General features: G+C 42.6%; 1 protein-coding gene across 6 annotated transcripts in view; it reads left to right on the forward strand.

Moving 5' to 3' along the window:
- APP (amyloid beta precursor protein) overlaps positions 1-23,594 on the forward strand; it is a 298,287-nt gene that overhangs the window by 76,855 nt on the left and 197,838 nt on the right. For all 6 annotated transcript variants that reach the window (XM_075542402.1, XM_075542403.1, XM_075542400.1 and 3 more), the window contains exon 3: positions 13,253-13,382. In XM_075542402.1, coding sequence (XP_075398517.1) covers positions 13,253-13,382 — 130 coding nt within the window. The remainder of the gene's footprint in view (positions 1-13,252; positions 13,383-23,594) is intronic.

The following is a 23,594-nucleotide window of genomic DNA, read 5'->3' on the forward strand; positions in this document are numbered from 1 at the left end:
CTTGCTATGAGTCATAATTGACTTCATATGGTTCCTGGGAGCCCAAATTGACTTTAAATGGTTGCTATGAGTCAGAATTAACTTCATGGCAGTGAGTTTGGGTTTTTAAAATGTGGGATGGCCTTTTTAGATTAGGTATTTTTTTGTAAAGGTTGTCATATCATAGTTGCATTTAGGTGCTGTCCAGTCAGTTCTAACAAAATGAAACATTGCTTGATCCTGTTTCATCCTCCATCCATCCTACAATTCTTATGTTTGACCCATTGGTACATCTATCGTGCCAATCCATCGTGTCGAAAGTCTTCCTCCCTTTCGCTCCTTATCCACTTTACTAAGCATGATATCCTTTTCCAGGCATTGGTCTCCTTTGATAACATGTCCAAAGTTTGTGAGACAGGAGCATTCTGTCTGTACTTCTTCCAAAACAGATTTGTTTGTTCTTAGACAGTCCATGGCACTTCCAGTATTCTGCACCAGGACCATCATGCTGATGCATCGATTCTTTTTCAATGTCCCTGTTCAGTATCCCACTTTCACCTGCATATAAGGTGATTAAAAACACCATGGCTTGGGGCAAGTGTCCTCAAAGTACTAGCCTTGCTTTGCAACACTTTTAAGAGGTCTTGTGCACCAGGTTTTGATCTCTTGACTGCTGTTTTCATGAACATTGAGTGTGGATCCAAGAAAGATGGAACTCTTGACAACTTCAGGCTTTTCTCCATTTATCCTGGTGCTGCAGACTGCTGTCCTTAGGCTTCATCAGCAAGTGCTTCAAGTCCCCCTCACTTTCAGCAGACAAGATTGCGCCCTTGGCATCTAGCGGGTGCTTAATAAGCCTTCCTCCAGTCTTGATGCCACACTCTTCTCATGCAACCCAACTTCTCCGATGAGTTGCTTAGCACACAGATTGAGCATGCATGATGAGAGGACACGACCCCGAGGCCCACCTGTCCTGATGTTAAACCACGCCTTATTCCCTTGTTCTGTTCGCACACCTGCCTCTTGATCCAGGCACAGGTTCCCATGAGCACAGTGCAGTGTTCTGGAATTCCCGTTCTTCTCCAGTCTATCCATAGTTTGTTCCGATCCACACATTTGAATGGCTTTTCATAACCAAGAAACACAATTGAACTTCTTCTGGCATTCTCTGCTTTCAGCCAAGGTCCATCTGCTGTCAGCAGTGATTTTTCTTGCTCCATGTCATCTTCTGAATCCAACCTGGATATCTGGCAGCTTCCTGTCAATGCCCGGCTGCAACCATTTTTGAATGATCTTCAGCACTGTTTTACTAACACGTGCTATCAATGATATGTTCTATAATTAGAGCATTCTGTTGGGCCACCTTTCTTTGGAATGGGCACAAATATGGATCTTTCCAGGCAGTTTGTCAAATAGCTGTCTTCCAAATTTCTTGATATAGATGACTGAGTGCTTCCAGGGCTTCATCAGCTTCCTGAAACATTTCAACTAGTTCCATTAACTTAATGTAGTTTGAACTTCTTCCTTCAGCGACATTGGTTCTTGTGCATGTGCTACTTCATTAAATGGTTGAATGTTAACGAGTTCTTTTGGTATAGTGGCTCTGTATTTTTTCCACCTTCTTTTAAGGCTTCCTGCATAGTTTAATATTTTCCCTTATTAATCTTTCAGTCTTGCAACTCAAGGCTTGAGTTTTGACTTGCGTTCTTTCAGTTTAAGATATGCTGAATGTGTTCTTCATTTTTTATTTTTTCTATCTCTTGCTAGGTCTTTGCACATACATTCTATTAGTTTACTTTGTCTTTAACTGTTCTTTGAAAAATTTTCTTCTCCTAATTTTTTTTTAGTCCATGACTTTATTTAAAATAGTAATTTGAGGGGATCGTGTAATAAAAATACACTTAGACCCTTGCCTATGAATGTTGCTTGAGAGCTTGCCCAGCTTGATGACCTCCGCCTCTGCCCACGGTGTTTTCAGGAACCCTACTTGAGAGACATCCTCTGGAGTTCCCCCGAGTAGTGAATAGTGTTGCCGTATTTCCTGCATGATTAGGACAGTCATTTGTTTCTTAAATATGAGAACAGCTAGATTCTGTGCAGCCTACTTGGCCGAGTGGGCCAGGGCACATGGTTTGGGAAGATCCATAGATATGTCTGTTAGCTACTTGACCTTTCCCGTATTTGGGTAATATTTTAGTGAAAACAATTTGTTGACACATTCATAATTAGGATGTCCACTGAGGTTAGCAGCTGGTATCGCCCCCCCCCCTCTTCTTCTGGAACTGTTATGGAGGGTAACCAAGGCCCACTCCAGGAATCCTGCCCCGTTCCTCTCAGCCACACGGACTTGGACAGGTAAAGTGTCTCCTGTAGCCTCAGTTTCATCCTCTGAAAAAACCTACCTCCCTTCTTCGGTTGTTCAAGGATTAACTGAAATACCACATGCCCAGGGTTTACCTGGAGTTCCCTGCTTTTGAATAGCAAAGAACTGCAGGCGCAAGATGTTGTTAGTTAATGCAAATGCATACCCAGAAGAAGCAAGTCACCTAATGAAATTTTTCGTTCAGCCTCTTCCTCATTTCTTTCATTAATTGCAGCTGCTCTACAATGAAGAGCAAGTTGAGAGTCTCTTCTGATGTCCACTTTGGTACTATCTGTCTCTCCTGTCTTTGATGATCTTTTGCTTTCTTCACGAATGATGTTCTTGATGTCCTGCTACAGTTCATTAAGTCTCTGTCACTAGTATCTGGTAGGTCAAGTCTCCTTTTGAGATGTTCTCAAAGTTTGCCTGGGATATGCTCAAGGTCATATTTTGGTTCTTGTTGATTTGTTTTCATTTCTTCAACTTCAACTTAACTTACATGTGAGCAATTAATGGTCTGGTCAACAGTTGGCCCCTGGGCTCATTTTAGCTACTGATTTTGAGCTTCTCTGTCGTCTCTTGCCACAGGTGTAGTCAGCTGGATTTCTGTTTATTCCGTCTGGAAAAGTCCACTTGTGGACTGGTTGTGTTGTTGTTAAAAGGTATGTGTTCTCGCAAAATTCTATCTTGCGTTCTCCAGCTTTGTGTCCTTCACCAACATTATTTCCAATGAATGTTCCTTCCTCTTTATTTCCAATATTTTTGCATTTCAATCACCAATGATGAGCAATGCATCTTGATTGCATGTTTAGTTTTAGAACGAAGACATTGATAAAATTCAACTTCTTCATCATTAGTTTTACTAGTTGGTGGATAAATTAGAATAATAGTTATATTGACTGGATTTCCTTATATTCAGATAGATAAGGCTCTTCACAAAGAGCTTTGTACTTTCAGCTAGATCTTGAAATGCCTTTTTAAACAATGAATATGAAAATTTTTTTTTAAAGCAATGAATATGACTCTATTTCGCTTGAATTTGTCATTCACTTCTGGCATAGTAAACCACAGTACTCTTTTTTTTTTTTTAAGATCATTTTATTGGGGGCTTTTCCAGCTCTTAAGCAATCCACACATCAATTGTATCAAGCATGTTTGTACATATGTTACTATCATCATTTTCTAAACATTTAGGTTCTATTTGAGCCCTTGATATCAGCTCCTCTTTTTCCACTCCTGCCCTCGTGACCCTTTGATAAATTATAAATTATTATTTTCATATCTTACACCGACCGCTGTCTCTCTTCACCCATGTTTATGTTCTTCACTCTCAGGGGCAGTGGAAGCTATGCATCAATCAGTCAATCATTGCAATTGGTTCTCTCTTCCTCCCCTCTTCCCCCTACACTCCTGTTATCACTAGTCCCATTTCTGTTCCTGAGGGGTATATCTGAATTGGAATTCATGTGCCGTGAACTCTTATCTGTACCAGTGTACATGCTCCAGTCTAGTCAGAACTGAAAGGTAGGACTGGGGTCATGATAGTGGGGGGTGGGGTGGGGTAGGAATATTGTGTTTCCTTGGTGCTATACTGCGCCCGGTTGACTCAAAATGGTGAATACCAGTTTATTTCAGCTCACTAGGTTATTGATCTTTATGCATTCCATTTAATTTATTAAACCTCCAAATTTCCCACATTCATGCTTCATATATCCAAATTCCGATTATTAATAGATTTTGGAGCTTTTCTTCTCATTTTGAGTCATTCCCTGTCATCATGGTCAACTCCACTTTGAGAAGGCAGCTCTTCCTCTGTCATCCATTGAGTGTCTTCGAACCCGGGGGGCTCATCTCAGGCACTATCTCTGGCGATGTTCTGCTGCTCTCCATACGTTTTTCCAAGATCTGACAGTGCTCCCCTGGGTATCCACTAGGCTTCCAGTGGCTAATTCCTCAGAGGTGGACAGCCTATCCTTCTTCATTTGTGGTCTGACTTAGTCTGGAAGGTCTGTTGATATCTGTTCACTTTTGTGGCCCTGAAATAGCTGTGGCGTGCAGCTCAGCAACACACAAGCCATCATGGTAGGATACACTGACAAAGAAGTGCTGGCACTTCATAGTATTAAGAGCAGTCACGGAAGGTACCAGGTTGCTTAGGTTTCTCTGAACAATGACATCAATAATTTTACTTAAGAGGAACCCTTGAGGCTCAATGGGTTAAAGATTGACCTGTTAATAAAAAAATTGGTTGAACCCAGTACCTACGTGAGGGTGAATGTTGTGACACTCTGCTGTGTAAAGGTGAAAGCCGTAGGGGCAGTTCTAGTCTGTCCAACAGGGTCAGCGTGCACCAGAACTTCCCTGATGGCCATGGGCTATGACGCAGGAGATTCAGAGCAGTCGGTGGAGCCCTGGTGACACGTGGTTAAGCACTTGGCTGCTAACTGAAAGGTGGGTGGCTCAGACCACCAGTGGTCCTGGGGGAGAAAGCCCAGCTGATCTGCTTCGTAACCCCGTGAGCACTTCTCCTCTGACTGGGGGGCCATGAGCAGTTCTCCTCTGACTGGGGGGCCGTGAGCAGTTCTCCTGTCAAGTGGGTGGCACGCAGCAGCCTGGGGCTTCAATGTCTGCACAGATGCATTCGTGGATTATGAATGGATTCTGAGACACCAAGCACCATATGAGAAATATTTATCCAGTACTTTCCAGGCACTCTCAGATGAAGGATTAGAATCAGAAATATGGCCCCAGCTTCAAGGATTATACAGAAAACCCCACAAAGAAAGCTCAAATCTTCCCCGTTAAAATGAGCAATAGAAAAGTCATCGAATTGCCTTGTCAAAGGCAGACAACTAGGAAGACTTGGAAAAACCAGGCAGTTCTGTCAATGCCCAGCTCTCACGGTTTCACTGTGCGGTCGGCTATGGCAGGGACCCCCAGGCCTGCGTAGATGAAGTGGCCAGGTAAGGTCCTCGGTTCGAAGATGGAAAAGTTCAGGGATGAACTACAGGTAGTCCTGACTTAGGACCAGATGCCATTCCAATGACTGTTCTAAGTAGAGAGTGTCTTTCTTGTTTTCCTCTCCTTTCTTGCTCTTCTCTCTCTCCTTCCTTCCTCCTCCCTCCCTTCTTCTTTCCCTCTTTCCACCCCTTTCTTCCTTTCCTTGGCTACTTATTTACCTCCTTAGTACTGACTTTGAATCCTTACTGCCTTTCATATCAGTATCTTTAAAAACTCAGGTGTACTCCAATGAACATCTGAGGTAGATGGCATTGGCAACTTCGGGCCTGCAACATGATGAGTAGTACACATTGCTGTTGTCCAGTTTGTCGTAGTCGTGTACGTTGCATCTCGAGAACTCACTATGCTTTTGAGCTGCACCTTTTTCTTGGCTTTCCCGTGAGTGGAAGGGACATCAGCTGCTCACATACTTTAAGTTGGAAAGCTTCAGCCTTAAAGTTTAAGAGCTTACTGAAGGAGCACCTAGAGGCACAAGTGGCACAACATTTAAGCACTAACTGAAAAGCTGGTGATTCAAGCAACTAAGAGGCTCATCGGAAGAAAGGACTGGCAATCTTATTCAGAAAGGCACAGCCTGGATGGAGCACCTGTAGAGCGAATATTCCTCGCTCTACAGCTGCTAGTCAAAATCAGCTTGATGCTAAAGACTGGTCGTCTAAACTCTTGGAGGGGGAAAGAGTTTCATAGAGTTAGAGGTCACCAGGCAGTCCTTGTCTGCTCCTCCATCTGACTCTCGCCTGTCTCTGTCCTGTTTGAGACTCTTTCTACACACCACCCCGCTTTCCTTCTCTGGATCCGTTGCTGCTTCGGCGAGATTCCTAGTTCAAGGTCCCTGTGATGTTCTGACCTCCGCCATTGCTGGCTCTGACTTCACACCCATGTCCCCCTCATTTGGGGGAGAGCCCGTATGTCTTACTTCTTTGTTCAGCACTCCGGTTTACAGGTGCTTTCCTCTGGCTCCAATGAGCTGTGGGGATCTTGGCTGCAGGGTTCAAATGTGGCATTGGAGAGACCCAGGGCACTGACTGGGAAGGCAGGGGAGGGGGAGGAGAGGCTCCGTGGTATTGCACCCAGCATGCTGAGTGAGCTCCGTGGGAGGCTGCTGTGTGCAGGGTTGTGTTTTCTGCCCTCAGGGAAAGTGCATTTACCCTGGCAAGGCTTTCCACGTTGTGTTCACACCAATGGGAGGCACACTGTGATAAATACCCTAAAGCATTCATTCGTAGGAGGGAGGGATTAACATTCTATTATGCTGCCAAGGGAGGCGTTTGCCTATGTGGGAGGGACCCTCATGGGCTGGACATTTGAAGTGTTGTGAAGGCTTAGGTGAGAGTGCTTCTGGAACACAGTGTGTGCACTTATTTATACAGTGCCTGCTCTGTGTAGCTGTGAATTAGGAAGCTCTTAAAAACTAAGGGTAGTTTGTTTTTCAAATAGCTAACAGACCTGGGTTCTTTTCCTACTTTAAGTAGCTATTAACATAGCTGTAGTTACCTTAGTTAACTGAAGTCCTTTTATTTTATTTTTTTAAAAAAGGCAAGAAAATAGTTCCTTATAATTGAGGTTTCTGTAGAAAAGAAAAGGGTCATGAAAGCTGAGGTTTTTTAATGCTTAGTGTCTTTGGAAAGACACATTAAATTAATTAGCTCAGAGAACTCTTCTGCATTTTCTGTTAAGGTTTTAGATCTGTCCCCTAAAATACAATGTACTCGAAAACTGATCATTATAACTAATTGTGGTGAAAAGCTAGGAAGACATTTATTATTGATGAAAGTGTGTGTCTGTGTATAATTATAACTACTAATTGTGGTGAAAAGCTAGAAAGACATTTTATTATTGATGAAAGTGTGTGTGTGTGTGTGCGTGTGTGTGTGTGGTGTTAAGTGCCATTGCTGATTGTGATCCGTGGTGAGCCTATGCAGTTAGAATAGAACAGGACACTGCCGAGGCCGGCCATTCTCAAAGGCCTGCTGTGGTGGAGCCCATTGCTGCAGCCACAGTGTCCTCCATCCTGTTGAGGGTCTTCTTTTTGCTGCTCTAGCAAACTGCTGCCCGTTCCCAGGGACTGGCCTCTCTCCTGATAACATGTCCCACGGACTCGAGACAAAGCTGAACTGTCCTGGCCTCGAAGGCGCCTCTGGCTGTACTGCCGAGGCAGATTTCTTTATTCTCTTGGCAGCCCACGGTGCTGTTCATTGTTCTTCGCCGGCACCATCATTCAGATGTGCCCATTTTCCTTCCCTGTTCTGTGTCCAAATGTCACCTGTGGGTGGGACAGTTGAAAGGCTATGACTTGGGTTAGGCCGGCTGGAGTCCTTAAAGGGGCATCCTTGCTCTTCAGCACTTTAAAGAGGTCTGGTGCCCAGTGTATTACGTTGTTTGATTTCTTGACTGCGAACATTGGTTGTAGATCCAAGCAGGCCAAAATCCTGGACAACTTCCATCTTCTCTCTGTTTATCATGATGTTCCCTACTGGTCCAGTTGTGAGAATCTTGTCTTTCTTCTCATTAAGTTGGAAGACATTTTGGAAGCTGCAGCAGCGCCTGATCTTCATCAGCAAGTACTTCAAAAGTTCTGTTTCAGCACACAAGCTTGTGTCAACTCCAGGGAACCGCAGGCATGCCCGTTTAATACTGTGGGCTCTGTAGATTTTTTTGGTGGCTGGTTTTATTTGGGAAGTAGAACACCAGGCCTTTTCTCCTCTTTTAAGTACATTTGCTGATTTAAGAACCTCACTATTTTATTATCTTTGGCAAATCTAAATAACTATCTCTGAATAACGTAGGTGAATTGCTGCTTTCTCTTTCATTTTAATTGGACCACAGAAAAGTTATGCCCGGGTTTGATATGGACCAAATTTTGTAATGTGCACAGCGACCTGCATATTAATTTTGACATCCAGCACCGGGAGTGATACTTATGCTCTAGATTTCCTGGTGGAAACTGGTAGTAAACTATGTTTGGCTGATCACTGAGCTCTAGGGATCTTTAAGGAGAAGCCTTGATTTTAATTTGCAAGCATATAATTCCCCCTGCTAGAAAAATATCATCCCTTCATTGTTCTGCTGCACTAAAAGCTGATCCAAAGATGCTATGCACCATGAGAATGTGATCCTTATCCTGAATGTTACCCTGGTCTTAAGCAGCTTGTACATATTTGTTCTAATATTCTGTTGGTTTGGGGTTGGAAAGGTGAAGGAAATGTGGTTGTGACTACAGGCTTTTAGAAGACTGAATGCTGAGAAAATTCTCAGCCTGGTAGTTTTGTCTGTGTGTGTGTGTGTGTGTGTGTGTGTGAGAGAGAGAGAGAGAGAGAGAGAGAGAGAGAGAGAGAGAGAGAGAGAGAGAGTGTGTGTGTGTATGTGAGAAGTGGCAGCTAGAACCCCTTTAGAAAATTGCAGTTGGGATTCACAGGTTACTTCACATGCAGTTGTGTCCCCCAGGGAAGATCCTCCAGTGTCATAGAGCTTATGACTCATGAATGCAGTACAAGTGGTGGGGGAACTACATTTCTCTGCAGAGAAACACTTTGCCTTTGATTTTATGTGTGTGTATGTATACCGATACCTGTACACATATATACAACCACGGGGCTCTTAGATTTCTAACTAGAATTTGTAAGTAGAACATAGTCTGTGATAGGAAATCCAAGCATCGTGGGGGTCAGACTCTTAAGAACACTTTAAGATGAGGGGCAGGTACTGGTATCCATTGGGAGCTGGTTCGCTGTGGCTGTTTCCTACAATCTTCTCAAGTGGATGTCCTTTTGTTCCAGTCCTCCTAGCCGTGTGCCTACAGCGGGGTGGCCTGCTTGCTGTGTGCTTTAACTTCCAAGCCATCTTTCCCACCCCTTCCTTCAGCTGCTCGCCCCCAGCTGCGAAGTGACTGTTGTAGCTTCCATCCAGTCAGCACCCAACTCAGGATAACTCTGAGCACAGGCCAACGAGCTGCTGCCAGCTGTGTGCCATCCCTGCGATGGCTTGAGCATCAGACTGTCCCAACGCACATGGATTCCATGGAACGGCTTTCTCAAGCAGATTGTCTTCCTAGTCCATCTTAGCCTGGAAGGAAAAGTCTGAATCTTGTTTAGCAACCTGCGAGCCACCGCTGCAAGAATGCGTGTGGAGTCCCTCGTTGAAGATGAGACTTACTCCCCTGAACCACCTTTGCCCTGGATGTGAAGGACACACCTCGCTAGATCACCTCTCCTCTCCACTGGTTGGAGATGTATGTCTCCCTTGATCCTTCAAGAGTTTAGTTCCTGACTCTTGTTTCTGTCACTGTTTCCAACCCAGCTGATCCTGTCATGATTCTCAATGATTTTATTATCAATCTTTATGATCCTTCCAATATCTTGCTTGGACTTTTGGATTTTTCACCAGCGTCAGCCATTCACTCTGATGCTCGTATTATTCTCTGTATAATTCCTGATAACGGCAACTTCTCCAAAATGTTCAGTTCAGCTGATTCTCCAAAGACCATTGCTTCTTCTGACCACATTTTCCATAGTACCTCTAGTCCAAAAAGTCATTGGCTGCCGACTCAGCAGGATCAACATGCCATTGCTCCTACCATCTTTCAGCTCTCTCTCACTCCCTCCACAGCTGTGCTTGCCTCCAATTGAACAGCTCCACACCATCATCGGAACCGTTCCCTGCTTTACGCTTTCAATTATAAGTGCTTCTTTCGTTTCATTTATATGGCTGTAAAGTAGACCTGGTGAAATGAAAAATTCAGGCAAAGAAAAGTCCATTTTGTAAATATAGTTTTGAGTTTCCATTTTTCTTTTAAATTTTCACATATAATCAATAAATAGTAATTAACATTACATGACAGTATTTTGTTGAGTGTATATCAAGCAAACCATTGATCGATACGTCTCTATGGTGAAAGAACACCGAAGAGGGAGTCACCCTGGCGAGCACTCAGCCATAGGAGACCCAAAAGGACAGCATTCGCCTAGGGATAAAGGCCAGCATGCAGGAAAGGGTAGGGAAGCAGGATGAAGGGAAACAGGAAGACTCAGGAAGGAAACAGGAAGAGTGTTGTCCTAATGTTAGGATTGCAATGAATGTCACAAAATAAAATGTACATCAATTGTTGAATGGCAAACCGATTGGCTCTGTAATCTTTCATTCAGATCACGATAAAAAGTTTGAAAAAAAGAGACTGCATAACAAAGCACAGACCAATTCAGCTCTTTCTGCATGTTACAGTTTAGTGATATTGGCTACATTCCAAGTTTGCAACCATTTTGATACCCTCCCTCTCAGTTGTCTTCCTCCCTTAACATAAACTCACTGCCCCTTAGATTCCTAGCTAATCTGTCACTTGCTGTTGGCAATTTGGTCCCATATAGATCTTTCTTCAAAGAGCATCATGCCCAAGATAAGACATTCCTACTCCCAAACCCACTGCCATCAAGTTGATTCCGACTCTTACTTGACTCTCACTGCCATTGAGTCAGATTCCCAGTGGCCCTACCGAACAAGGTAGAAGTGTCCCTGTGGGTTTCCCAGACTTCAGGAAATGTTTTATTGAGCTCTAATTAACATAATTATTCCTGTGCCTGAACCCATTATTGCAGCCAGCTACTGTCGTGTCATTATGCCCATCCCAGTGTCCCTGTACAGAGATGCAAAGCAAGGGCAAACAGCAGGCCAGGACCCAGCACCAAATGGCCATATAAAACACGCCAAGAGCTCAAGCTAAGAAAAAAACAGAGACTCTTAAAAGTTTAGAATAAATCCACATTGGGTACAGAGGGAGATCAAATTACAAGATGTTACATTCCAGCTTAATACCTCGGTTAAAATCCACTTTTCAATGCTTTTTTGTCTGATAGAGACTGTAACTCAAGTCTGGTTCTTTCTCCTGAAGAGCAGCTGGTGGCTCTGAACTGCTTCTGGCCTTGAATTAGCTGCCCGGCACATACCCACTAGGTCACTGGAAAAGGAAACAAACAGAAAACCAAACTCAGTGCCATCAAGTTGCTTTTGATTCATGGCAATCCCGTGCTTTACTAGTGAAGCTAAATTATTGTTTAAAGATTCCAAAGACTATTTTTGGCTTAAGGTGTTCAGATGATATTAGGAAACAAATGTATTTTGGTTCATTGAGTCCATGCTCTTTTCATACCAAGTGCTTAGGCAACATCCCGATTGACTAAGATCAGTAAGTTGGGCTGTAATGAAATATTTATGAAGGATAAATATAATTTTTTCATAAATTATTACTGAGTATGTTTATGTTTAATTAGGAGAAGAATTTCTAGTCAGAAATCTGTATGTGAAATCGTTGCTTAATGATTAAGGTCAGGATAGGTTGAAGTCAGGTAAAGATAATACGCCCAAGTTGTATCAGCTGTGATAACTGTGTAGGGCGTTGCAGACTGTAACTCCACCTGAGTTTATTTTTCATTAGAAGTGACCTGTGCTTCTTAAGCTCTTACCCCTTATTTCTACTTTCTCTTCCGTGGAAAAAACTATTTTTCGCCTGAATGGAGGGATAAGATATATTTATTCACATAGCTTAATATAAATGAAATTACTGACGTACTTGCCGTGTGCATCTTTGCTTTACTCCGGGTTTCTTTAGCTTGGTCTGCTAGATGGAGGCTTGGTGCTCCAGTGGGCCACACACTACCCTGCTAACACCCTGGTCAGCGGTTTGAGCCCACCAGCCTCCCCTCAGAAAGAGGAGGCTTAGCCATCTGCCAGGGCAGGCCTGTTCTCTTCTGTAGCGTCACTGTGAGTCAGGGTTGGCCGGCGGCAGTGAGGTTGGCTTTTTGAGTCTTTGACTGCTGTTGGTAGTTGCCATCAAGTTGGTTCAGACGTGCAGCCCCCCCGACATAAAGCAGGACAAACGCCCGCCCAGGGCTGTACCACCCTTAAAGCTGCTGCGCCGGAGTTCATTGCTGCGACCACTGCCAGTCCGTCTCATCTAGCTGCTGCTTCTTCGCTGCCCTCTGCCAGCACGAGGAGCTAGTCTCCTCTAACTAGCAACATGTCCAAAGTGTGTGAGACGAAGCCCGCCACCTCCCTTCTGAAGAGCATTCTTTTGGCAGTCCGTGATATTTTCAAGATTCTTTACCAGCATCATACTTCAAATGCTTCATTCTTCCTTTGGATTTACGTGTTCAAAGTCCAACTTTCACATGTATATGAGGCAATTGGCTTGGATCAAGCATATCTTCGTTCTCAAAGTGATTTCCTTGCTTTTCTCTCTAAAGAGGACTTGTGCAGCAGATTTACCCACTGCAGTGTGTCGTTTGATATCTTGACTGCTGCTTCCATGTGCATTGACGGTGATCCAAGCGAGACTCGATCCAGTCTTTCCTCTGCCTCTCATGTTATTTGGTGGTCCGGTTGGGAGGATTTTAGTTTTCTTTGCAGTGAGTTGTAACCCATACTGAAGGCTGCGATCCTTGACCTTCATCAGCAAGTGCTTCAAGTCCTCCTCACTTTCAGCAAGCAAGGCTGTGCCGTCTGTGTATCGCAGGGTGTTAATAGGCCTTTCTCCAATCTGGTGCCCATTCTTCATCTAGTTCAGTAGCTCTGATTTTTGCTCAGCAACCAGATTGAACCAGTATGGGCAGAGGGTATAATCCTGATGCACACCTTTCTTGATTTTAAACCATGCAGTGTTCCCTTGTGCTATTTTTACAACTGCTTCTTCATTTGTGTATAGGTTCCGAAAGCGTACAATAAAATGTTTTGGAATTTTTTTCAAGGCTATCCATAGTTTGTTATGGTCCACACGGTTGAATTCAGCTATTTATTTGACTCTTAGAGCTTAGCAAAACCTTATCATGGCAGCTATTCATTTTACATGCGAAGCAGAACCTCGTGTCCCATGTAATCATTTGCTCTTTTTCTGTGCTCTCCCAGGTCTACCCTGAACTGCAGATCACCAATGTGGTGGAAGCCAACCAACCAGTGACCATCCAGAACTGGTGTAAGAGGGGCCGCAAGCAGTGCAAGACCCACCCCCACATTGTGATCCCCTACCGTTGCTTAGGTGAGCTGACCAGTCTAAAGGCTGGCCTTTGGTCATGTCCGTCAAGTATGCAAACCTTTCTGTCACTGTGCCTCTTTTCTGTTTGTAACTACTAAGGCAGTAGTACCCTGAGCTCTGACAGTAGTACCAGAGCAGTATTGTTGAGCCTCTAGTATGACTATTGAAATTACACATAGCGGGCCAAGTCCCCGAACCCCAATCCCTGGAAGTGGGAGCCAGGAATCCTACTTTTACCAATTTCTCTAGGCGAGACACATGTGTACCAGGTGTTTAGAATTGTGGAATTGAGATCTTCTGCGTTTCTTCTAAAAGTCTTCATAAAACAGCAAAATTGCAGATTGGGGACCCAAAGGCATATTGGGGACTCAAAGCCCATCTGTAGGCAACTGGACATCACCTTACAGAGGTTCTCTTGGAGGAGATGAGCCAGTCAGGGTGCAGTGTAGCAACGATGAAACATATAACTTTCCTGTAGTTCTTAAGTGCTTCCTCTCCTTCCCACCTACACACACACACACACACACACACACACACACACACACACACACAATCGTGATCTCAGTTCTACCTTACAAATCTGGCTAGACCAGAGGATGTACCACTGGTACAGCTAGGAACTGGAAACACAGGGAATCCAGGACAGATGATCCCTTCAGGACCAGTGGTGAGAGTAGCAGTACTGGGAGAGTGATGAGAAGGTGGGTAGAAAGGGGGAACCGATTACAAGGATCTACATATAACCTCCTCCCTGGGGGATGGACAACAGAAAAGTAGGTAAAGGGTGGTGTCAGACAGTATAAGCTATGGCAAAATAATAATAATTTATAAATTATCAAGTGTTCATGAAAGAGGGGGAATGGGGAGGGAGGGGAAAAATGAGGTGCTGATACCAAGGGCTCAAGTAGAAAGCACATGTTTTGAGAGTGATGAGGGCAACAAATGTACAAATGTGATTGATACACAATGGATGGATTATGATAAGAGTTGTACGAGTCCCCAATAAAATGATTAAAAAAATAACAGCAAACCTAAAATTAAGCCCCAGCATCACCACCACCCCCACGCTGCCTTTTTAAAAAATCTATTTTCCTACAACAGTCCATATTTTATGTTAGTTGTGAAAATGGTGGGATTTTTTTTTTTTTGCTTAAATCAAGCTGGATTAAACTGGCTATAAGGTTGAATATATGTTTCTTTTGCTGACCTCAAATTTTACTTTTTAGTTATAAAATGGAATTGATTTATGTGATATGTTCCCTCCCTTGAAGAACTGTCACAATTCATATTTAATCTGCTGAGGTTTCTTGGTTTTTATCTTTTCAGCTACTCTTTATGCAGTGAGGTACTGTTTGATCTTATAGCTAACATCTAAATGTTTCGACAAACCGCCTGTTTATTCAAAAAGGACAATGGAATTGATAGGTCGAGGCTGTGGGCAAATATTCATGTGAATTTTGACAATTGAATGGAGAGACTAAAGTGTATCATTAACAATAAGTCTGAGCAGCGAAGTCGGAAAGCAAGGATGGTTGTTGAGGGTGTGGCTGTCAATACGGTCATCCTCTCTGTTGCTTGGTGCCACTGAGTCGGTTTTGATTCTTAGCAACCTTATCAAACGGAGGAATGTTCTCTAGGCTGTAACCTTAATGGGATTAGGTTATCAGCCCTTTTCCCTGTGAAATTGCTGAGCAAATGTGAACCACCAATCTTGGGTTAGAAGTTGGAACGCCAGCTGTTGATGCAATGATCAGAATAGTTGGGCAAAATTTCATCAGAAGCACTGGGCATTAGATTGAAGATTTTGCATGAATTGAAGTACTCACCATGGAATTGCTGATGAAGGTGTAGGAAGCAGATTCTTAAGCTATTGAGTGAGTTTGTTTTTCTTTATTACCAGGCCTCTAATTGTTTTCTGGCTGAGCAAGAAGTGAAGAGTTAAGAGGTTAACAATAAGGAATATTTAAATACTAGGTATAACTCCTTTTGAGAAAATGGGGAGACTGCAGGTCTCAAGAAACTATATATTCAAACTAACTTAGCAATGACATAAAGAAACAACACACACACACACACACACACAGACGTAACTTTAAAAAAAAATCCACCTCTATTGAGCTCGTTCGAACTCGTAGTGATCTTAGAGGACAAACTCACATTGCTCCGCAGGGTTTTACCAGCTGAAATGTTTATGAAGCGTACCGCCACGTCTTTCTCTTGCCATGCGGCTGCTGGATTAGAACCACTGGCCTTTTGGTTTGCAGCTGAGCGCTTAAGCATTGCACCAGCACACAATTCAGCACAGATTGGAAGCAGAACAGTCATTTCATTAGATGCTGTAGGCCTTACTACCCCCCCCCCTTTATCCTTTAGATTCTCACACATTCCATGAAATTTTTCAAATATATTTTTGGAGCATCATTTTAGTGAGAGCCATGAATCCTTTCTTTAAATGCATTATTTTAATTCCTTATGGTTCATAACATTTTAGATGTTGTATCCAAACGGCATTCAGAATTTCATCCAGGTGAAGTTCCAAAGATGGTTAAATATAATTTTTCTCTTCTTGCATCACTGGGTAACACATTCATAATTCAGTTAAGAATTATTTACATTAGAAGTGACTACAAGTTGAGACCCACATTATGATTCTAATTCACTGCTTAGTGCTGTTAGTTTTAAGAAATATTGTCGACTGTATTCTTTCTGCCAGACCCTGCTCCCTGCCTGGCCCTGCTGCCCTACTCCCTTCTAAAAAGGATTCCTCTCTAATAGAATTGATTGAAATTTGCTCCAGGTGAAACAAACAAACTATGGAAAGGAATAAAAGTTGCATAAAATGTCCTAAGATCTGAAAATGACATCACCGGAAGATTTTATATGATGATTTCATAGAGATTGTCAAAATAGCTGTTTTTCTTGATGAACTTTACTGTGCACTTTTGAGAGAAACTATGTCAGGGGAAGGTAGCCCCTAACACATCATTACGGGTCCCGTAGGCACAATTATACAGCGATAATAAGCAAAGATCATAGTAAAGTTATAGAGAGCATGAGAGATAGAAGAGAAGTATTGAAATAAATGGAGTCAGACACGATTCATGGTAGCATGCTCACCTCAGCCCCGCTTGGTGGTCCATGTGGAGGGAGAGAGAGAGTTTAATGCTAGCCCAGGCTCTTTATATTCTCTGGGGACATGCAAGCCCCTAATTACAGGTGAGGACATATGTCACAGGAAGGGGCTGTGCTATAGGTAATACAGTAATGAGGGGGTGGTCTAGGGACATACATACATGCAACAGGAAGAAGAGGGATTGGGGGTATACATGTGACAAGATGGGCGGATCCTAGCTTTAGGATGGCAGCTTAGCTTTGACCTGTTCTCTGGATCTCCATAGGGAACCATCATCAGGAGGGTGAGATCGCTTGGTCACAGACCTCAGGGAGAACTAGTTTATTGTCCCCAGTAGAAGGAAGCGAGGCCGACCCTGTAGTCTGGTGACTAACTGCCCTCGGGGAGGGTGTCTGTAAGCATCTGACCTCCCCCCACAAAACTCTTAAATAATTTGATCATTTATAATTAGCACCTGGAAAGCACCTCTCCGAAGGAAATGTTCTTTTATTCATCTGTCCTTACCATTTTAAAGCTTATCCCTTCACTGGTGAACAGGGTGGAGAGAGACCTGGGAAAATGGAGAAACCCCGAAATATTTTTTTCCTGTGAAAGGTAATGGGCAAGGAGCCCCATTGTTGATTCAGACTCAGGGCAATTCCATGTTGGTTTGAGTAGAACTCAGCTTCGCAGAGCTTTGAAAAGCTGAAGTGTTTGCAAATAGAAACGAGGCCTTTCTTCCAAGCCACTTAGTGGTGGCCTACAACTGCCATCGTGTCCTCCAGGAACTAAGCACATCAGTGCTTCCAGAGCCTCTCTGTGAGCGGAGGCTTGGCCATCAGGAAGTACAAAATTTCTTTTCACCATCTGAATAGATTTTGGTCTCCTTTTATACATTTAACTGGGCGAATGATGGGGCCTCTTACTTCCATAAGGAGTTAATCTTGGAAACTCACAGGGGCAGGCAGTTCCATCCTGTCCTGTGGGGTCGCGATGAGTCGACATCGACTTGATTGAAGGGAGTGGATGTGTAGACTCAGAGAAAGATGAGGCTTTTTACTTCTGTAACGAATTGCACCCTCTGAAACCCACGGGGATAATTCTGCTCTGTCCACAGGCTGTGAGTCAGAATCGACTGATGGCAATGAGTTTTAGTATTATTTTTAATAGCAAAATTTTATTAGGTAATATATCATTATACTATATGTATTATATAAGTATACATATTATATAAAATTCATACATAATGGTATTTATAATTCAAGAAGTCAGGTCATGTTGTGACATGTTTGGCAGATTTGTTCTAGTTTATTTATTTTGTTCTTTTTGTTGCTGTTTTAATTTAATATCTGGTATTCAAATGAGCTTATTGACCACTTTTCAGCCGTTTGGGTAAGATCCGTATAAATAAGCATATCGATGCCGTCTTGACTACTAGGGAGCTAGAAAATCATTAGATAGCTTCAGTAATTACCTGGTGGGAGTCTTTGATCATCTTAATTTTTATTCATCAGTTTTGTTTTTGGTTTTTTTCACCTTGTGCTTAAACTGATGTCCTAGAATGACAAGTAGAGTGAGTGTACTTTGTTGCTGAACTTCGGTCAGAATTAAGGAAAGTGGGCACTGCTTGATTTCTACCTAACGGCAAGTTTTCTATAAACTTCAAATCAAAAGTATTGCCCAAGGTGTACAAAATAACTCCAAGGAGAGAGAGAGATATAGTGTGTGTGCCTTGTATTATTTTAGCAAAAGGGATTATGATCGTAGATAAAACTCCCATACATTTTAGTTCCATTAATTCTGATGGGCTCAGTGCTTTAATACTACTCTTTTTCTATTTCTTCCTTCTTTCCCCCATCCCTCCACCTTTTTGTCTTTCTTCCTCCTTAATAGCTTTCTTAATTTCTTATCAGTAGTAGTGAAGGAGGCCTGGTGGTGCTGTCTGGTGAAGCATTAGATTGCCGCAAGTTTACTGATTCAAACTCACTGGCCACGCCTTGGGAGAAAGATGCAGTGATCTGCTTCTGTGAAGATGTACAGCCTTGTAAACCCTACATCGAGTCACTATGAGTCAGATAGCAGTGGATTTGATGGGTACCAGTTATGCAGGGCATCTGCCGAAATCGCTTCTCTGTCAGGCAGTAGGTGTTGCTTTTGTTATGCCCATTTCACAGGCATAAGTACTGAGACTCACAGTGATTGGATCTCATGCTGTACTTCACAAAGCATATAAATGGTAGAATCACAACTATTGACCAACAAAGTATTCTAATAAGTATGATTTTTAATCCAATGTTCCTTTGTTATATAACAAGAAATTCATATGAAAGCAAATGTCTACCTGATTTACAAAAATAAATTAAATAAGCAAAGGCTGTGATATAGAGGCAATAAATAACATTTTAAAGATATCTTAATGAAGGAGACACCTGGAACAGGATACATTTCCTTTTTAAGAAATTAATTTTTATTTTAATAAAACATTTTACTCGGGTTCTTACAGCTCTTACAATGATCCATTCATCAGTTGTATAGAGCATATTTGTACGTATGTTGCCATGATCATTTCCAAAACATTTTCTTTCTACTTAAGCCCTTGATGTCAGCTCTTCTTTTTTCCCCCTCCCTCCTCAGCCCTCCCACCCTTGATAATTTATAAATTATTTTTATTTTCATATTTTACACCGTCCACTCATGTGTTCTATTTTAGAGTGCTTACAGTGAAACTGCTTTAAAACTTAGTTGGCTGAAAATTTTCACAACTGTCAGGTTTCCGATGTCGAAGCAAGATGTGTTCCGTGACACGTGCTGCCCTCCACTGCGGAGCAGCTCAAGTCTAGAGGACATGCTTACATGTATTATGTTGCTGTGTGAACAAAGAATTGTTGTTTGCTTCTAACGTTTCTCTCTGTATCTCAGATATATCCTTTAGGCAAAAGAGATGGTTTTACTGTAGATAATTCTCACTAAGGTGCTACGTCAAAGGAAGATCCAGATTGTTTTAAACATTAAGCATATTAAAATTCAAAACAAAGCTTGAAGAGAGAAAAAATAACTGCTTGTTATGCCTGGCATGACACCTTCCTGACCTCCATTGGATGCAGAATTCACTGCTACACTGGGTGAATTTTCTCCCAGCCATGTGCTTGCCTTGGGCTTCCTTGCTCCGCAGGCTCTCCTGTTCCTTGTCTAGATGAGGAAAGTGTATTAGGTTGCTGTTGACACTTTCTTCCCATGGAGTAGCTGATTTCCCTTGGGGGCAAGCCAGCTTTCTCATTTCACCCCTTGCTTTTAGTAATGCCTCTGAAACCAGAGCGGATGCTCTCTCATACCCACAGGCACATCTTATTAATGATCTTGTGTGGGATCCAAGCGCATCGTCACTCAAGGGGGATATTGGTTTTGCGATGTCTTCATCCTCTTTTCATTTGGTTGACTACCCTTCAGAGCACAATACATCCACTATCGAAATTGGCACTCTTCCAGGCTTTCTTTATTTTTAAATGGTTTTATTGGCATATACTTCATATGTCACACAATTTAGTCATTCAATCATATTAAGAAGAGATATGCAGTCATCAACACAACCAATTTCACAACATCATCTTCTCGTACTTGTTAGCTTCCCTTTTTCTCCCATCCTACCCTGCCATGCCATTGGGTCATTATTAATTCAGTTACTGACTCTACATTTACCTCTCTTGTATTTCACCTGCAGAAAATCATACCGAACACAAAGGGGAAGCACACAAACAAACAAAAACACCTCGCTAGCAATGACTAGACAAAACAAAAACATAGAAAAAAACCTCAATGGAAAAGAGAGCAGAAATGTTTAAAAAACAAGAACAACTTCAAGATGGACTCAAAGGGTGCTCAAATGATAAGACTATTTTACATCCATGGACTATGTCCAGAGAGGATTCACCAGAGGCTAAAACCATGTGGGGGGCCCTGCATAGGGAGTTTGGACTTCCATTGTTGTCTATAGCCAAATCAGGTGTTCACAGTTTAAGCACTGATACCAGTCCCTCCTTCAGATTTGGATTTTATTATTTACAATCCGTGGAGCTCACCGGCTAGTGTGCTTCTCCCATGTGGACATACTTGACACCTCACGTAGATGGCTGCTGGCTGTAAGACAAGCCTTGAGAACTGCAGATGCTATTCTTTCTGATTGCCGGGCACCACCTGCTTTCTTCACTGCACTTTGGTATAGCACCCATCTCTTCAGGAATCTCTTCATGAGGACAGGCATCAAGTAGGGTCATGTCACAAGAATTAATTGTGATTAGATTGGGGCTAGCATTAAGTGTGAGCCCAAATCCATGCATGTATCTCTGGTTTATGTATGCCTCTGGTTCACTTTAGAGACACCATTATCATTTTATGGTAACGAAGATGATAATCATCCCCCGGGACAGGTAATTCTATTGATAGTGTCCTTAATTTAGCCCATGGTATAGAATTAAAAACACTGTTGAGACAAGGAAATGATGCAAGCATTGGTCAGCTTCACGCCATTATGGATGCATTGTTGATTTGTCAGATTATAGTCTTAAGTGACTGGTCACCATTTGCACAAACAATAGGGGTTGGTGAGGGGAAAAATGTTCAATAACACTCATTAACAAAGGCAGAACCGTGCCTGCAATAGAGAGGACTTTACAACAGTAAATATATGGTAGCTCCAGGCCAGCAGTCGTTGGACACTCTGAAACCAAGGGATCCAAAGCAAAGTCTAATGGCCACTCATTCCAGGATCTTGCGATAACAATCATCTGCTTCTTCTCACACTGACTAGGGGATTTCAGCTATAAATCTGAGGGAGTATGTTGTTTCCTTCTATTTTCTGCCAGCGAGTTTGATGTAAAGCCCAGCTCACTTCAAGAAGTCTCAACACCCAATCCTTCTGGTATGACCTATGAATGTTTTTGTGTGACTTGAAAGGACAGAGTCTAAAGTCCCTGTAGGATAGCACATATACTGGGTCATCAAGGGCTGAATAGAAAACTGGAAAAGTAGCCCCAGGTTTCCTCTGTCAAAGTAATTTTTCAGATGTACATTTAAAGGGGAAGCTACATGGTTCACAGGTGCTAGGCAGGCTGTCTCTCTTGTTGCTTGGGAACCTAGATTAAAAGATTGCATGACCTGAGAGCAGAAGTCCGCCTTTTCCTTGGTGTTTATCCTTATAGTAGTGGACTCAAACAATATTTGATTTTTTGATTGACTACATTCACTCAGCATAATGGTTTCCACGGCCATCCATGTTAGGAGGCATTTCACTGCAGTTTTTCAGGGATGCATATTATTCCATTGTGTGTCTGTACCATAGTTTATTTATCCATTCTTCCACTGATGGGCATTACGGCTGTTTCCAGCTTCCTGGTATTTTGAATTGTGCTCTGCTGTTATTTCTGACCAGTCAAGACATAATATAGTTGACTAGTGATTTATGGAGACGGTAAGGTTAAGAGCTATGTTGAAAAGTAGAATTAAACAAAAAGAGTAGAATTAGAAGTTTAAAGATTACTACTTTATAAGGCCAATTTCTCTCTTTTTACATTCAACACTTTCCAAACAAGTAAGTACAGATGAGTAGGACACTACTCCGGTGGGCCCAAATGAGAAACTGAAGGCATTGGCACTTTATCTGAATTTTGGATTTTATTGTTCAAATAACATTTTAGAACATGCAAGCCTTGTTGTCTCGGTTGCTGCCTTTCTGTAAATTCTGTACAATCTTGTTCATTCTTTATCGTGTGAAAAGGATGTGGTTGGGCATTTTACTGGGCTCATTATTTGGATTCACGCTCAATCATTCTCTTGAGGCCAATCAGAGGACAGTGTTTCAGGATGCTTGTAGGAATGGGGTGAGGTGGGTAGTTATTACTCTGGACTTTGTGGTTGTTGTCAGTTGCCATTGAGTCGACGCCAACTCATGCAACTCTCTAATCCAGTCCTGGGTCATCTTCGTGATCTTTGGTAACGTGAGCCTGTTGCTGATTCATCAGTCCGCCTCACTTATGGCTCCCTCACGTTCTTTGACACTGTACTTCACCTACTGTACTGTCTTCTATCTAGCACAGTGGATTAAATACTGAGATGTTAACTGCAAGGTCAGTGGTTCAAATGCGTTAGCTGTTCCTGTAAAGACTTTTAAACCCAATGGGGCAGCACAACTTTGCCCTATAGTGTTGCTGTAAGTCGGAACCAACTCAGCGGCCAAGGGTTCTGCAGTGATTTGTCTTTCTACACAATAAGGACAATATTCTGTTATGATCCATAGGGTTTTCACTGGCTAATTTTCAGAAATGGATCTCCAGACTTATCATTCCGGTCTGTCATCAGCCGGAAACTCTGCTGAAACCCGTGGGTAATTCTGCTGGTCTTTGAAATTCTGGTGGTATAGCTTCCAACATGCATTCTACCACAGTATGACAGATGGACAGATTGACAGTGTGCATTTGAGGGAGGTAAATTACAGTCACCCCAGCATCACAATCTAGTATGATAGCTGATGGCGCGTCAGTACCGGTAGGCCCATGGTTCTCCAGTCTTGCTGACCTCTGCAGGACAGAGATCCTGTTGTGTGCTTTTGAGTGGATGCTGACCCAATCTAACAGAGTAGAACTGTCCGGTAGCATATTCAAGGCTAGACTTTCTACTAGAACTGATTGCCTAGTCTTTTTTCCTTCAGAAGGCTGATCCGTTTGAACTGCCTTCCTTTCTGATACCGGCTAAATAGTTAACTAATGACTCCTTAAGAAGATGCTGCCTCATGAGGGGCTAGTGATGCTCATGCAGAGGCTGCTCATCACACTTCATGATGAGAATGACGCTTGATGAGCCTGACCTCTGCACAGTAGGGGGGAGAGATGCATATTCATGAAAGTCTATGTTTTTAAGAATTGCCTGCATAATGATCGCATGCGGAATGACCAGAACCACTGGGCATTTCTTATTCAATGACTGCAAGTCCGCCATCCTTGGAAGTCATGAGACTCCCTCTGATATGGTATCTTAAGTGGGATCTTTGAATGTTCCAAGTAAATCGTATTTTAAAACCAGTGTAAAGAGTCTGGCGCCAACTATGTGAAAGA

The sequence above is a fragment of the Tenrec ecaudatus genome, chromosome 2 (genome assembly GCF_050624435.1).
Source record: "Tenrec ecaudatus isolate mTenEca1 chromosome 2, mTenEca1.hap1, whole genome shotgun sequence".
Classification (NCBI taxonomy): Eukaryota; Metazoa; Chordata; class Mammalia; order Afrosoricida; family Tenrecidae; genus Tenrec; species Tenrec ecaudatus.